The 14,936-nt window shown below is 29.8% G+C and overlaps 1 protein-coding gene across 3 annotated transcripts in view; it reads right to left on the reverse strand.

Moving 5' to 3' along the window:
* The window catches only part of LOC107447625 (probable phospholipid-transporting ATPase IM), a 187,480-nt gene continuing 172,544 nt past the window's right edge, over positions 1 to 14,936 (reverse strand). For all 3 annotated transcript variants that reach the window (XM_016062579.3, XM_016062578.3, XM_016062577.4), the window contains 8 exons: positions 14,608 to 14,705; positions 13,819 to 13,997; positions 11,666 to 11,910; positions 10,114 to 10,297; positions 6,413 to 6,636; positions 4,740 to 4,823; positions 3,081 to 3,326; positions 1 to 1,813 (listed from right to left, as the gene is read on the reverse strand). In XM_016062579.3, the coding sequence (XP_015918065.1) occupies positions 1,277 to 1,813; positions 3,081 to 3,326; positions 4,740 to 4,823; positions 6,413 to 6,636; positions 10,114 to 10,297; positions 11,666 to 11,910; positions 13,819 to 13,997; positions 14,608 to 14,705 (1,797 nt within the window). In that variant the 3' untranslated portion in view covers positions 1 to 1,276. The remainder of the gene's footprint in view (positions 1,814 to 3,080; positions 3,327 to 4,739; positions 4,824 to 6,412; positions 6,637 to 10,113; positions 10,298 to 11,665; positions 11,911 to 13,818; positions 13,998 to 14,607; positions 14,706 to 14,936) is intronic.

Raw genomic sequence — 14,936 nt, forward strand, 5'->3', positions numbered from 1 at the left:
TTTATTGACAACATTTTAATAGTATTTCTCACAAATATTTACACAAAACCTTCATTTAAAATAATCGATATGAAATCCAAGAATATCAAACATTTGTCTTCTCTCTCTTTTTTGGTAATTTTCATTTTGCAACGATAAAATTTATTCTCAAATTTCTTTTATACATTTCAGGTAAACTTGCATTTCAGTGAAATACACAAATATGTAACAATTATTTTATATGTACATTTTTTCCTCTCTTAATTATTCATTTTTTTAAATAAAATAAATTGTGCATCAAAAAGCAATTCTTTCATAAAAGTTATCCTATACAATATGGCATAGAATTCAAACCTATGCAATATTTTTTTGTTTATTTTATAAGAATGAGGTAAAAAACATAAAAAGACTTTGTAGCATGATGGTACGATGAACTGAATATACAATGAAACATTGAAGACATTTAGCAAAATAGGCTGAAAGGAAGGGAAGGAAGAAAAGAAAAAAAAAAAACGTCTCATGAAATTCTGGAAATACAAACGTGTATTTTACATAAAAATTTACATAAATTCTTGGCGGAAAATTGGAATACTGTAGAAACGGTACTGATATTTGCTCGATATAGTACTACCGCAATTGTAGCTTTGTAAGGTATAATAAAAATATTCAAAGGCATTTAATATTGAGAGTAATATTAAATAGGATTCCATCAAAATGACATAAAAACATGGCACAAAGCTCTGGATACCACATTACCATCAATATTTAACTTTGGTCAAGAAATATTTTTAAAACCGAGCTCGACAAATTTGAATGCCTGTTTTGGCGCCATCTTACAGCTTGGCAATTCTCTCCTTGCATTCCAGTATTCGTCAAAAAACTATAAAAACCTCTTTCAAACATTTCATCAAGCATCAGTGCCATTTCCTCCATCAAAACATTACTTCAAACTTGAAAATGCAAAAATTCAATACAGAACCAAATTTTAAAAAAAGGCCGTTTCAAATATGTTATTAATTATAACTGAATTATAACCTTCAAAATGAACTGAAATTCAACAGGTGCACCGAATGATCTCAGAATTGATCACATAGTATTTTTTTTCGTATAAGGATCTTATATTTTGATCTTGCCAATGGGGTTATTTCATACAATATGGAAAACCGCTTTCAAATTCAACAACTACAATGCCAAGATTGTCACAAGTTGATCTTCTTGTCTCATAATAAAAATGTGATATTTATTAAAAAAAGAAGTTTATAAAAAAAGGTAAAAGAAACTGTCGCCAAGCACAAATTCACACTTCGACAGTTGATGGGCTTCCTTTTTCCCTCACATTGTTTGTTTTGTGGTTCCAGTGGTTCTGATGCTTCGGCGTTGAATGCAGATTATTGGTTAAATTGCTGGATTTGCTTTTCTTCATAATTTTGCCGCTCATGATGAGGCGACCAAAGCCTTCTTGGTGAGCGAAGGCGTACCCTGACCTAACAGAGCGCCTACTGCTACGCCTGACGCTCGATATCCTGAGCGTCGGTTCCGAGGGTCTCGTCCTGAGGTCGGACAGTCTCTGCCTCATTCTCACCCTGTCCGACAGAGTGGGATGCGTGTCCACGTAGTAGAATCGTATGGCTACAATGGGGACAACCAAAATGGCGATGGTGAGGAAGAGGGTGAACCAAAAGTGTGCAGTACTTAAGGTCATGCGGAATGTCCCTACATAGGGGTTACCAAAAAAGTTCATGTTGATGAGAATGGTCATGCCAAGGTAAAAGAGTGCACTGCCCCATATTACGACATGGTTGAAATTAGTCCAATATGCTGTGTCAATTGCAATCTAGAAAACGAAAAGCAACTATAATAAATGTGATAATTATATTATAAATGTAAAAAATACAACATTAGTGTGTTTTCTAAATCCTATTAATTGGTTCAGCTTTATGTATGAAATCTCATTTTTGGAAGATAACAGAGACAGAATATTTAAATGAGTTTAATCAGAAAAATAAAGATATAAAATGCTTATATATTGTTTAAGATATTGAGTCAATTGAAGTTAATAATTGACAGGCTTTCTGTACTCGGTAGTAGGCTTGCTTGAATTCTTTTTGTGTTTAGCTCAAAACGTATAAGTTTTTCTCTTTCAAATTTTAAGCTATTTTTATTGCAAAAATAAAATCCAATCTTTTCAATGTTTATTCAAGAAAACCGTGCATACTAGAATTTGATTGTATAGTTTTGTCCACAGGCTCAATGCAAAAATTTCATGTCACCTTGTATACATAAATGTAGTATATATACTACATTTATGCATCGTTATAATACTATATATTATTAGTACTATATAACATATGTTATAAAATATTTGTTATGTTAAAATACTTTTTAGATAAAAAGGAACAAAAAAAAATTCTAAGGAGGAAGAGAGTTTGTTAAATAAACTACAAGATAAAACATAAGTACAAATCAAAATTGACATATTTGTTACAACTAAGTAATCATGAAATTAGTAAGTTATTTATAACTATAAAATTTATTGTTAGGGAAGACTAGTATGTCTTTTATGCAAATTTTTAAAATTTTAAAACCAAATATTTGTGAATTCATTAACACTTCTAACTGTATGAGTTGAAGCTCGTTAGTAAAGTAAGGGTGTAATTTGATAAATAAATTTAAAAAAATATTTTTAATTAATTATTTCATAGTTTTGACCTTATAAAATTCTTTTTAAGAATAAAGAAAACTATTCAGTGAAAGAAATTTGAAAAGAACTTTGTCAACTCATGAATGTGAAGTGAAATACACTAAAAATAATTCACTAAAATTATAACTAACTAATTAAAGTAACTTAATTAATTAAAATAATTTCTATTATGTGATTGAGTGTGTGGTTTTTGAAGTAATAATTTTCATTGGTTTTGGAACAATTAAGGATGGCAATTGGGCATTTTTATTGCAAATTCAAGAGACAGTTAAATACTTTCGGTAAAAATAACACAACTATAATTTTTTTTAAACATAAAAACATTATTCATAATATTTTTTTAAAAAAACCCTATTTTATGCATACAATAATTCTGCAACAGATAAGAAAGTGAAATTACCTGTACAGTAACAACAAGGACGAGTATGGTGGATACGGTGGTCCCAAACAGCTGGTGGTCATCTATGCTGAGGCCATTAGGGTCGATGGCATAGCTGAAGGCTCCATAGGGGATGAAGAAAAGAATAAAGGAAGTGAGAAGGCCATGGGCCACAGATTTAAGGAAGATCATCTTGTTGAAGAGAAGGTTCATTAGGCCGGGGGTATAAAGCTTCGGATAACGGATGGAGTTCTTATCACTCACATCCTGAAAACAAACAGAAATAAACAACTTTTTGAAAAACAAGTATTTAAATTTTATAACATAAAAACTTCATTTGTTTTACAAAATCAAAAAAAAATGTTACAAAAATATTAACATTCACATCTATATGGGCATCTATTTTTGAGTGCAAGGAATATGCAAAACTTTTATTACTATCATATTTTTTTGAAACTAATAAATGTAATGACAATAGGTCTAATTATTGTTTTACTATACATAAAAGAATAATTATACCTAGTGTCACATATGCAACAAAAAACTAGAACTACCACTCAGAATGAAGTAAAAATACTTATTTTTGAAAGGAGATTCTAAAGAATATATATTCTCTGGATAAAATGCAAAAATAAAGATGTGTAAAGACTGGAGAATTCAGAGTAATTTAGAGTTAACTAAATTTTAGTTTCTTGAGATTATTTATTTTAGTGTTTGAACTATTATTCCAATACATAAATTTAATTCACATAAGAAGGGAAATAAACAAGCAATTATTTTTAATAGAAAATAGTTGGAAAATATTCAAAACTATCCATTCTATATATGAATTTAAATTGCCTATACAAAAAATAAAAATATCGAACCTTTAAACAAGTATTTTAATGTTTAATTCTATACATAATATCAATCAACCTACATAGAAAAACAAATGAACGGTTGGTTTTAGAGATTATAGGGTAGTACTTAAACTTATACATAGCTTTAATTCATTTATAAAGAAAAAGAATAATTAGTTTACAGCAAACAATACAAATTTAGACTATCAATCTTGTAAAAAAACATTTTAACCCCTGGAGGTTATCCCATGTCCAGAGTTATTCTTTTTTTTAATTTTTCCAAAAGGTTGTGCACACATAAAACTTCATTCAAAATGCCCATTTATCTGGAATTAGATAAGAAAAAAATGACCCTTCATACCACAGTTTTCAAATTAGAGGTGGGGAGGGGAATTAGACTGATATAGTTGTATAAAAAAAGTACAAACATTTTAAAGTAGTAAAAATGAAAATGTCAAAACTGTCAGTTGGTTAAGCTGAAATTAAAATAACAGCACAATAACTTTTGAATTATCAGAAAGTTTTTTTTTGCAATTTTAGCATCGTCCTTTAACAATAACAAGCCTATTTAGAGACTGTTTGCTAACAGCTATATTGATGTACAATAATTCTTGAATACTATTTTTTTTTAATATTAAGTAATTGAAACAAACTTAAACACTGAGGAAAAAATTATACAAAAAAAGTGCTTTTTTATATTTTAATTTCAACTTACGTAATCACAAAATTAAAAAAAAAAAGAAAAGAATATTTAGGCTGAAAAAGGTCATTCTTATATGCATTCCCTAATAGATAAAAATAAACAAATAAAAATGAGACATTTTTTAAAACTAATACTGACCTGGTCAAAAACACCAAGTGCTAGGACAGGCAGTGAAGTATAAAACACATTGTAAAATGAAATGAAAACTGGATCGTAAAGAGTCTGCAAAAGAAATAAGCAAAATATATTTGTAAATGAAAATAATAAAGAATCCACATATTTACTGAAAGAAAGTTGCTCAATATAATAGCTAATAGTGATCCCCCCAGAATTAAGAAAATATGTGTTCTTAAGACTTTGCAATTTATGGGGCACTTTTTTTTACCAAAAGTATGTATTTAATAAAAATGATCTCTATTTTAAAGATATGCATGAAAATTAAAAACCTTACCATTAAAAAAAAAGTTTATGCATAATTAGTAGCTGAATTAGAAATAGTTTTTTTCAGCAGTTGGAAGTAGCACAGTATAAGTAGTGAAACTACTGTAATTGTTACTTTTTTTGTAGTTAGAAGTGTAGTGTGCTATTTTATTAAAAAAGTAGTGTAGTGTGATACAAAAAAAAGCAAACAAAAAGTAGTTTTGTAATAACAAACTGGCTCATGTAAACATGAATAAATATTTCTTAATTATTCCCTCATATTTAATGAAAGCCAATTTCTTATTGAAAACAATTTTAAACACAAGTGTAATTTAAATTCTCCAGGAAAGCTCATCTCCTTTAAGTAGCGAAGTAGTTACTACAATTCCAGAGTAGTTTGTAGATTTAAAAAGTAGTAGTTGCAGTTAACAACATTTGTAACAAAGCAGTTGTCGTAAACTACAAAAATAACATAGTTTTTTTGACCGCTGAAAGGAAAACCTCCCACGGTTAGCCTGGAGGAAAGGGGACTCTAATCCTTGATCCCTCTACCACTGAGGATATTTTAAGTCAGTACTGTGGTCAGTGCAAGCCGGATGCAAAATTTTTATCGACCAGTCATCACCGGGATTCGAACCCAGTTCACCTCATTGGAAGGTGAATGCTCTAACCACATCACAGCTCTTCAACCATTAATTATTATGCTAATCATTTTCAATGTTCTACCTAAGCGTCTTTAGAATCTATACTCTCATTTGATCCCTATAAATGCACCCTCTTTGTAAAAACAAGTCCCTTAAAAATACTGCCTTTTCACTCATATTCCATTAAAAAAAAAAACTCTTTAAATAATAATTACACACTGATAAAACTTTCTGTGTTAATAGGTTTAATTCTGATTACAAAAAATAAAAAATACTTTGTTAGGATTATTCTCAACTGGTTAAATTTATATAAGTATCTTTTTGGAGGGGTGGGGGATATATTAATGAATTTAAATATATAACTTTTTTTTTAAAAAAATGTACCATTAAATGTTCATTTATATATAATTTTCAGTTTAAATTATTATTTGTAACTAATTTTTGATTAGTTTACGTTTTTTATTTGAAAAAAATATATACTCACAGATTATTTTTTAGCATGCCTTTGTTTTTTTATAAACTACAAATTTTTTTTCGTGTTTTGATAATGGTGTGAGAATTACTTTTTGAAATATGTACATAAAATAGTACAAGAGGGTAATTTAAAAATTTTTGAGGATAAAACTTAATTATTACATAAAGTTACATAATTTGATAAATTTTTAGGTTAAGTGAGTGCCCTTTTGTGGGAGGAAGCACCCTGTATTTATCATAAGATGTTCTAATACAAATATTTAAAATACTAACCTGGGCGGAGAATCCACAGAAGAAAGCAAACCAAAAATGGCAGAGCGTAAAGGCAAAATTCTTGTAGAAAAAATAGCGTAAAAATTTGGCCATCCTGAAGTATGACCAGCGCCCGTGTACAAGCAGAAGGCGCTCCAGGTACCTGAACTGAGCGAGAGAAAAATCACTCGCAAGGACGGCTTGCATGCCTTCTTGACCACTGATGCCTACTCCTATGTGTGCCACTGCCAAGAAATTAAACAAGTTATAAATGATCAATTTTACAAAATTGTCCTCAGATATATTATACAATTAGACATGATAATACAGGGTGAGTAGTCAAATTATTAAACAAAAAATAAGCACCTTTTAAGCACTTTTCAAGCACTCAAAAAATATTTTTAAGTACTTTAAAAAAATATCATAACCAGACAGGGCTGGAAATTTTTTGACAATTGGCGATTTTATCGTGTTTTAACCATCATGCCAAAAGGAAAAAAAACTTTTGGCATTATTTTTCACAATTGCGTCAAAAATCATGAAGTTTTGAATCACGTAAAACTAATGTCGTAATCACGTAAATCTAATGAATGGCTACAGGGTAAAAAGAATGGCTACGGACTGACAATACCCCGAAATAGATTGGGGTTGAATTAATTGTGAAAACGTTGAATAGAACAATGTGAACTGTGGCTTTTTGAATTATTCGTAGCAAAAATCAACATGGTAAAGGAAAAATTTCACTTTGAAAAATGGAAAATTAAGCACTTTTTAAAAACACCCATGAAAAAAGCACATTTAAGGGCTTTTAAAAAACGAAAATTGAAAATAAGCACCTTTAAGCACTTTTTAAAAATGCTACGCACCCTGTAATATAAAAACATGTTTATATTGTATAGGCACTTCCGCAGAGCATTGCAAGAGATTTAACCCTTTATCAGTCCATACGTTTTTAGTCATGTTATAAAATATTTGAAAGATTAAGATTGATTTATTATAAAAAATTTATTTAAATTAGTACCTAAAATTAACTTGATTTTTTAAAAACTTTATTATTTCTTGTCCAAATTCTCATTCTATTGTAAACAATTTGCCATAAGTTTGAACTTCTGTGCTTAGAAATAACGGAATTTGTGAATTCTGTGTTTATAACTGCAAATGAACTCAAACAGGGGTTGCAACAGAATTCAGTTCTTTTTTTAAATTTTAGGGTATTTTACGAACATTCTCCTTAAGTTTTAGTGAAATTTTAAGAGTAATTTAAGATTTTGTTAGATTAAAAAAATAGAACATTTAATTTTCAAAATTTTTTATTTTTTAGTTTCAAAGACAGTTTATTTCAGATTCTAAATTTTGTATCCCAGATTTCATCGACAATGTTTTGGTTAAACAAGAACTCAAATAGAACTTAACTTCTTTAAGTCTAAAAAGCACAACGTTAATATCTATATCTACTTAAGTAGACCGCTAGTTTGAACTTGTGCAGCCTTGATTTAGACATGAAATTATTCAAGTACCGTATATTCCGGTGCATAACGCGCATCCATAATTTCTAATAACTTTCTTTAAATTTTAAGATATACTCTTCGTATAACGCGCACGAAAATTTGGATTGTACATGTGCAATATCTCGTCTAGTATCAATAGATAACCAGAAAGCCTTTTAGTGTGGGACATGTTTAGGTCCCACCTTACAGATAATACAAAAAAATTGTTGAAAGAATGTAATACCGATATGGCAGTTATTCCGGGCGGAATGACACTATTAGTTCAGCCATTGGACGTATGCTTAAACAAACCATTTAAAGCCAATTTAAAAAGACAGTGGAACACTTGGATGTTGGAGGGCGAGAAAACCTTTACGAAAGGAGGACATATGTGTCATGCAAGTTTGGAAACAGTGTGCGAATGGATATTAAAAGCATGGGATGAAATTAAGCCTAAGATGGTTAGAAAATCATTAAAAAAATGCAGTATTTCAAATAATCTGGTCGGATCAGAAGATGGCTGTTTATTTATGGATAAGGGTAACACAGATGATGAAGAGTAAACAGATTGTAATGACGTGCCTGAAGAAATAACGGAAGACGAATATAATGAACTATTTATGTAATAACGAAAATCAATAAAGTATCTAGGTAAAGGTATGTTATTTCTTTAAAATAAAAGTATTTTTCTACAGTATTTAAATTTTTTTAATCTATAATTTTTTATATTCGGCGTATACCGCGCACCCGTAAATTCCAATGTTATTTTTTGTATTAAAAGTGCGTGTTATACGCCGGAATATACGGTAGGTGCAATTTAATTGGTATTTTACAAAAAACTTCAGCAAAATTTGAGTAGACTATTAGGAATTTTAGGGACTGTGAAAAAATTTAGGAATTTTAGGGGGAAGGACACCCCTGTTCAAAGATAAATGTTCGAATGAAAGCATAACTCAAAAGAGAAATAGCTCTCCAGTGTTTGCTGCTTTTCTTGACCCCATACTCATTTTTATATAAATAAAGCTCGTCATTGGTGAATTTTTTAAAAAAAATTTCTGATGCAGTACAAACCATAGGTGAAAAAACAGCTTCCCATCAACAACTAAAAATGATTGAAGTTGGTGTTAAGTATACTTACCACAGCCTTGTAAAGGGCTGAGAAAAACTAATGGGCAAAAATTAAAAATTTTCATTCAATTTTATTCATCTTCTATCATATTATACACAATCAGCTCATATGAAAGTGCACAAATGTCATGATCAGATAGTAGATATTTTTGCTATGCTTTGCAAGAAATGCAAATATAATTTAATGGTTTTTGAGGTTTGTAATGACACTCCTGGGAAAAACAAAGCTTGCACTTATGAATTAAGTCATAGAATTAACTTGAAAAGAGAATATAGCATAGATGCCAACATAGATATGAAAAATTCCAGTAGATTTTACGTAATATAAATTTCACTATAATTGCTGCATAATGTAAACATTTTACACCTAGGGAATTTTGAAGTCATCAAAATAGAAAAACTGCAATATTTTCCAGTTATGATTGCCATTAAAAGGAGTTTAAAATGCTATGTATTAAATATATTCATAATTTTGAATAGTTATAAGCTTTAATTCATCATAGATAGTTAAAAGATTTTTGAAGATAGTTAAAAGATCGCTTTTTAAATAAAGAGAGCTCTGAAAAAAATAAACCGAACATTTTAGAACAAAAAAGTTTTAAACAGATTTCTATCAATGAGACTAGCTTCAATATGCTTTAGTAATTCATATTTAAATATTCAAGTAAGCAATAATTTGTGCAAAAATGATATTTCAATAAGGATTTTTCTAAAATATACAAAAATTAGGGGAATTATTAAACCAGTAGACTAGGAGAAACAGGCAAAATCCAGTAGTCTACAGACGAAAATCGAGTAGAGTTGGCAACTATGATATAGGAAAGATAGCAGCACCACTCATTTGTGAGACTACTTACACAATATAGACATAGATCTAAAGGAGAAGAAAACCTTCTGTAGATCCTTGTGAAACTACTCAGCAAACAAACCACACCAATATTGCACGTAATCTAGACCAATCAATAATCACACCAATATTGCACGCAGCCTTGAGAATCAAACCCCAGGACTGAATTTTGATGCTCTAAATCATTGTGCTACCACGACCCAGTGGTTAGAGTATATTTAATAACATGCTATCATTAAGAATCAATTATTAGTTCATACTTTTGATCATGCTGACATCATTTGCACCATCCCCTATAGCTAAGGTGACAGCATTTTTGTGCCTCTTCATTAAATCAACAACCAATGCTTTCTGCAAGGGAGTCACTCGACAACAAATGACAGATTTGCAGCCAGATGAAACATCCACAAACAGGCTCTCCATTGACGGTTGTAAAGCGTACACCTGGAAAGGTATTAAAACATTAGCGAAAACATCAGAAATGCCGCAAAAATACATTTGATTACAGTTAAATGAAACAACATTGCATTTTACACACATTCTTAACACAAATATACTTTAAATACTATATTACATGGCAGGAACAAGCAAGTTATTGTCCAAATAGTATCTTATTAATTATTGACTGATATCAAGACAAGTGAAAGACTCAAACTTTATAATAACCAATTAAACATCAACCTTTTATTAATTAACTGATATATTTATTTCAGACAAGGGAAAATAAGTTAACTACAAAATAATTAGTGCATTAACTTTTATACTATTGTTATAAAAAATTCTTATAGTACGAATTATTTCAAAATCATGACTGCCTTTACATAAAAAAATTCACCAACAGCCTTAAAATAAATATATATTTTGTAACTAGTTCTATTGTTTAACATATTAAAATTAATTTTAACTATACATTTTATCAGTCATTACCAAATGTCCTAAATTATGAACCAAATAACATTTAATTATAAAATAAATGACTAAAAAAATGAATGAATACAATTGTTAGTGACTGCATAGTAATGACTACAAAAACTACTTCCAAATTATTTTAGTTATTATTACTTCATATTTTATTTAATAGAATGAGGGATAAATACAATCTGAACAACAAACAAGACAATCAGGTGATATAGTTCTTTTGGGCTTCAAATCAAAATTATAAATTTGTATCTTCACAAATGAAATGTACAACACCTAAAAATGAATTTTCTTAGTAAATATAACTAGATATATAACTAGATGAAATCACAAAGAATAAGGAGTTGTATAGTCAAATATTTCAAAATCTGGCTCAAACTAATATAAAATGATCTGCAAAATTAGTTTTTTCCAGATACAGTTAAAGCATTCTTAATTAATCAAATTACTATTTTTAATAATTGATAAACAATTATATTTTATCCTCTATAATTGCAAAAAAAGAACCTAAGTTAGTTAACTATCATTTTGTGTCTAGATACTCACATAATTAATATAAAACTATTAAAACCTTATAAAATTTTCATCCAGACTTTAATAAAGACATTTCTGCAGATATGAGGGTATAAATGATTCGGTGCTTGCAGAGAAACAGAAATTTGTTGAGTGTTTTATGTCCCAGCTTTGAGCACTTCTTGATTTAGGATTTATCATTATTAAAAAATAAATTAATAATGATAAATTTTAAACAAAGTCTTAAATGTTGAACTCACATATCAGCTTAAAATAGTAACACTATGCCCCTAGTAACCAATAGTAACTATTAATGCTCCCATTAACTTGATTTATTAGAAAAATTTGCAGAGACAGTACAAAAAATCAAATTTTACAAACCAAACTATGGCCATTGGCTACTAAGGCATAACCTTGGCCTTCAGCATTTTCAGATAGGGAATTTAGGTCATCCAAGTAAGGATGGATTAGGCTATCTGTTGTGCCCCTGTACTGGCTTCGGATCATTTCCAGATATTTGGTTAGCTGTTGTTCTACTTCACTATAATTCATACCATCAACTATCAATATGTCAATCAATTCATCAGTCAACAGTTGACACGAATATCCAATGTTGATAGCAGTTTCTAAAAAGAGTCATTAGAATTACTATACACAAAATTGATATAAAATAAACAAAAATGTGTATTGTATAGAATACATTATATTAAATAGATTATATTCTGAAAGGTTAATTATTTTTAATTATAAAAATACTCTCTATTACCTAAATAATTTCAGAATTACGTATATAAATAGCTTTTGTTATATATCACTCCATACAACAAGTAGCATAAGTTATTTAAAAACTTAAGTGAAAATTTTTTTTTTTACATTTAATTAACATACATTATTTTGGAAGAAATTAATAATAATTCATCTAAATATCATTGTGTATATTTAAAAACAAATTAAAGTTAGACATCCCTATCTCAGTACTTCACTTTTTTAATAGTATCTCAAAGAAATAAAAAAAACCTGCTTTTGAAATTTTTCTTCTTTTCTCTATAACCAAAAGTTTTTACCAGAAATACAAAATAATTTTTTTTTTCAAAAATAAAGAGCAAAAAAAAAAAAAAAAAAAAAAAAAATTAGTGAGTTAAAATTTTATAACTGGCACTATTGAGATTTAGCCAGAAATTAGGGCTAGCATGGCTGTTGAAAAGATTAGTAACGATGCATTACAAAAAATAATGAGATCAAGCTATGTAAATATTAAACTTAAAATTCCTCTGTATAAAGTGAAAAGTGGATTAAATATGTTATATAATCTGAACTTGTAAAAGCTCTATTGTTTGACTTATTCAAGTCATAAATTTTTACATTTGTGTAGTTTATTCTTAATCACATAACTGTTTCATTTTCATACCATATTGTGACGAAAAAAAGAAGAATATTGTACTTTATTTTATAACTGTAGTTGAACAGCCGACCCGATTTTGGGTTTTACGACTACCAACGTTCTACTCTGTAGCCTTATAGCTTTGAACTCCACCCAGAAGGCAAGGGAAATCTTGGATCAAGTATTGGGAAAAATTTTTCTTTGTGGCGGAGTTTTTAATGGAACTAACCTGCATTAGCGTTGCAAGAAAATACGAAAGCCACCCAGGGTTAGCTTGATCTCAAGGTGACTAACCAATGATCCGTCTATCATCTACCCATGATCATTGAAGGTATTTTATGCCAGCAGGAGGGGGGATTTGTATCGACCACGACCAGTCATCACCACCACAGGCTCAATAATATTGTGTTATATAATTTTGTATTCCAACACAATGGTCCTCAACCTTGGTCCATGGGTCAATTGGTACCGGACCACCCAAGGAATATTAAATTATTTGTCCTTGAAATTGTTTTACAATAAGATTTTTCCTGGATTACTAGTGACATCCATTAGAAACCTTGCAAAGTAAAAAATGTGAATTCTAATGGATTGGTGTAAGAAAATACACTGACCAACTGAACTATGCCAGCGGTAGAGTAGCTACTGGTAAGATCTCCCAAGCCAGACAGGTCAGTGGAGAGACAACAGTCTAAGACCCTTGCTCCCCAGGTTGGGTGTTAAGCATAGGGCTAACAAACATATCTCGTAAAAACCTACTTGTTACTGAACTTATGCAGATCCATCTCTCTGAAGTGGGTGAATACCCTCTACCATAATACTTGGTGCAGGACAAATTGAAAACAATACGAACGAGGGAGGGGCAAAATTGTACTGCTCGAACAGTGTACGGGCAAATAAAGAATATCCTCTTTTTCTGTACCCAAATAGTGTTGACAGTTAGGTGGATAGTGTTAACAGTTAAACTGAAAGTATTTTTCAATGAATAGCTGATACCAAGTACACATATTATAAAAAAATAGTTGTCAAGAATCATTTGATTTTTTTAAAAATCTAACAGGGGAAAAAAAAAATTAAGTTCGGATTTTAAGATAACTAGTTCTCACACGAAAACTAGTTGAGTGAACAAAGAAGTAGTATATAAAATACAAACCTTGTTTATCACCAGTCAAAACCCACACTTTGATGCCAGCCATTCCAAGATTGGCAATGCATTGGGGAACCCCGTCCTGTAGTTTGTCTTCAATAGCAGTGGCACCAACCAGTGTTAAATTCTGCTCCAAATCTTCATACAGGGCATTCATTCTCTCTTCCCTATGCTCCATGGCAATGCTTCAAGTGAATAATGCATACATCATACATTAACAAAATGCTAAATAAATTTCAGATTTTACATGATCATAATAAAATAACTAGTTTCTGACAAATAACTCTTTTCTTCATTATATTAGCCATTATAAAAAGATCGAAAGATTTTTCAGTTCGATATCAGAGAGTGTAAAATGAAGCCTGAAATTGAGAATATCTTGCAAAATGCAGCAGAGTTGCACATGAGAGTGCTAGAATCTCTCTAACTCAGCTCAGTTGATGCACACGTGGACTCGCAAGTATTTCATCAAACATGTAAAATGATTGGAGCTTTCATACGCTATGAACCGATCATATGTAGAAATAGAATGTGTTTGAACTGTGAAAACATTGAATAGAACAATGTGAAAAGCACGCTTTTGCATAATACACGGTGAAAATTGACACGGTAAAGAAAAAAAATCTCATATTCAAAAAGAGAAAATTAAGCACTTTTTTATAAACACCCATTGAAAAAACCACCTTTAAGGGATTTTAAAAAACGAAAATAAGCACCCTTAAGCGCTTTTTAAAAACGCCACAAACCATGAATTGTTAGGACAATTTATAAAAAAGATAAGTATTAAAAACTTACGAAGCCTCGTGAAATCTCTCGTTCCAGTTATTGAACACATTTTCATCGAGATCTTTCGATGCTAGGCACAACGTCCTCAGTCCTTCACTAGCAAATTTCTAAAAGAAAAGAACATTTCATATAGATTTATTACCATGCATAATCGAAGAGTTTTTTTTTTTTTTTAATTTGGAGGGTTGGCTTCTATACTTATTAGGTCAAGTTTTTTTATGAATAACACATTCATAAAAAAAAAGGGAAATAATATCTTTCACTATCGAATTAAAAAAATTCTCTTTTACACATTGAGATGTCTAAATAAATGTCATTATCATTTTAAAAGTTAAAAC

The sequence above is a fragment of the Parasteatoda tepidariorum genome, chromosome 6 (assembly GCF_043381705.1).
Source record: "Parasteatoda tepidariorum isolate YZ-2023 chromosome 6, CAS_Ptep_4.0, whole genome shotgun sequence".
NCBI lineage: Eukaryota > Metazoa > Arthropoda > Arachnida > Araneae > Theridiidae > Parasteatoda > Parasteatoda tepidariorum.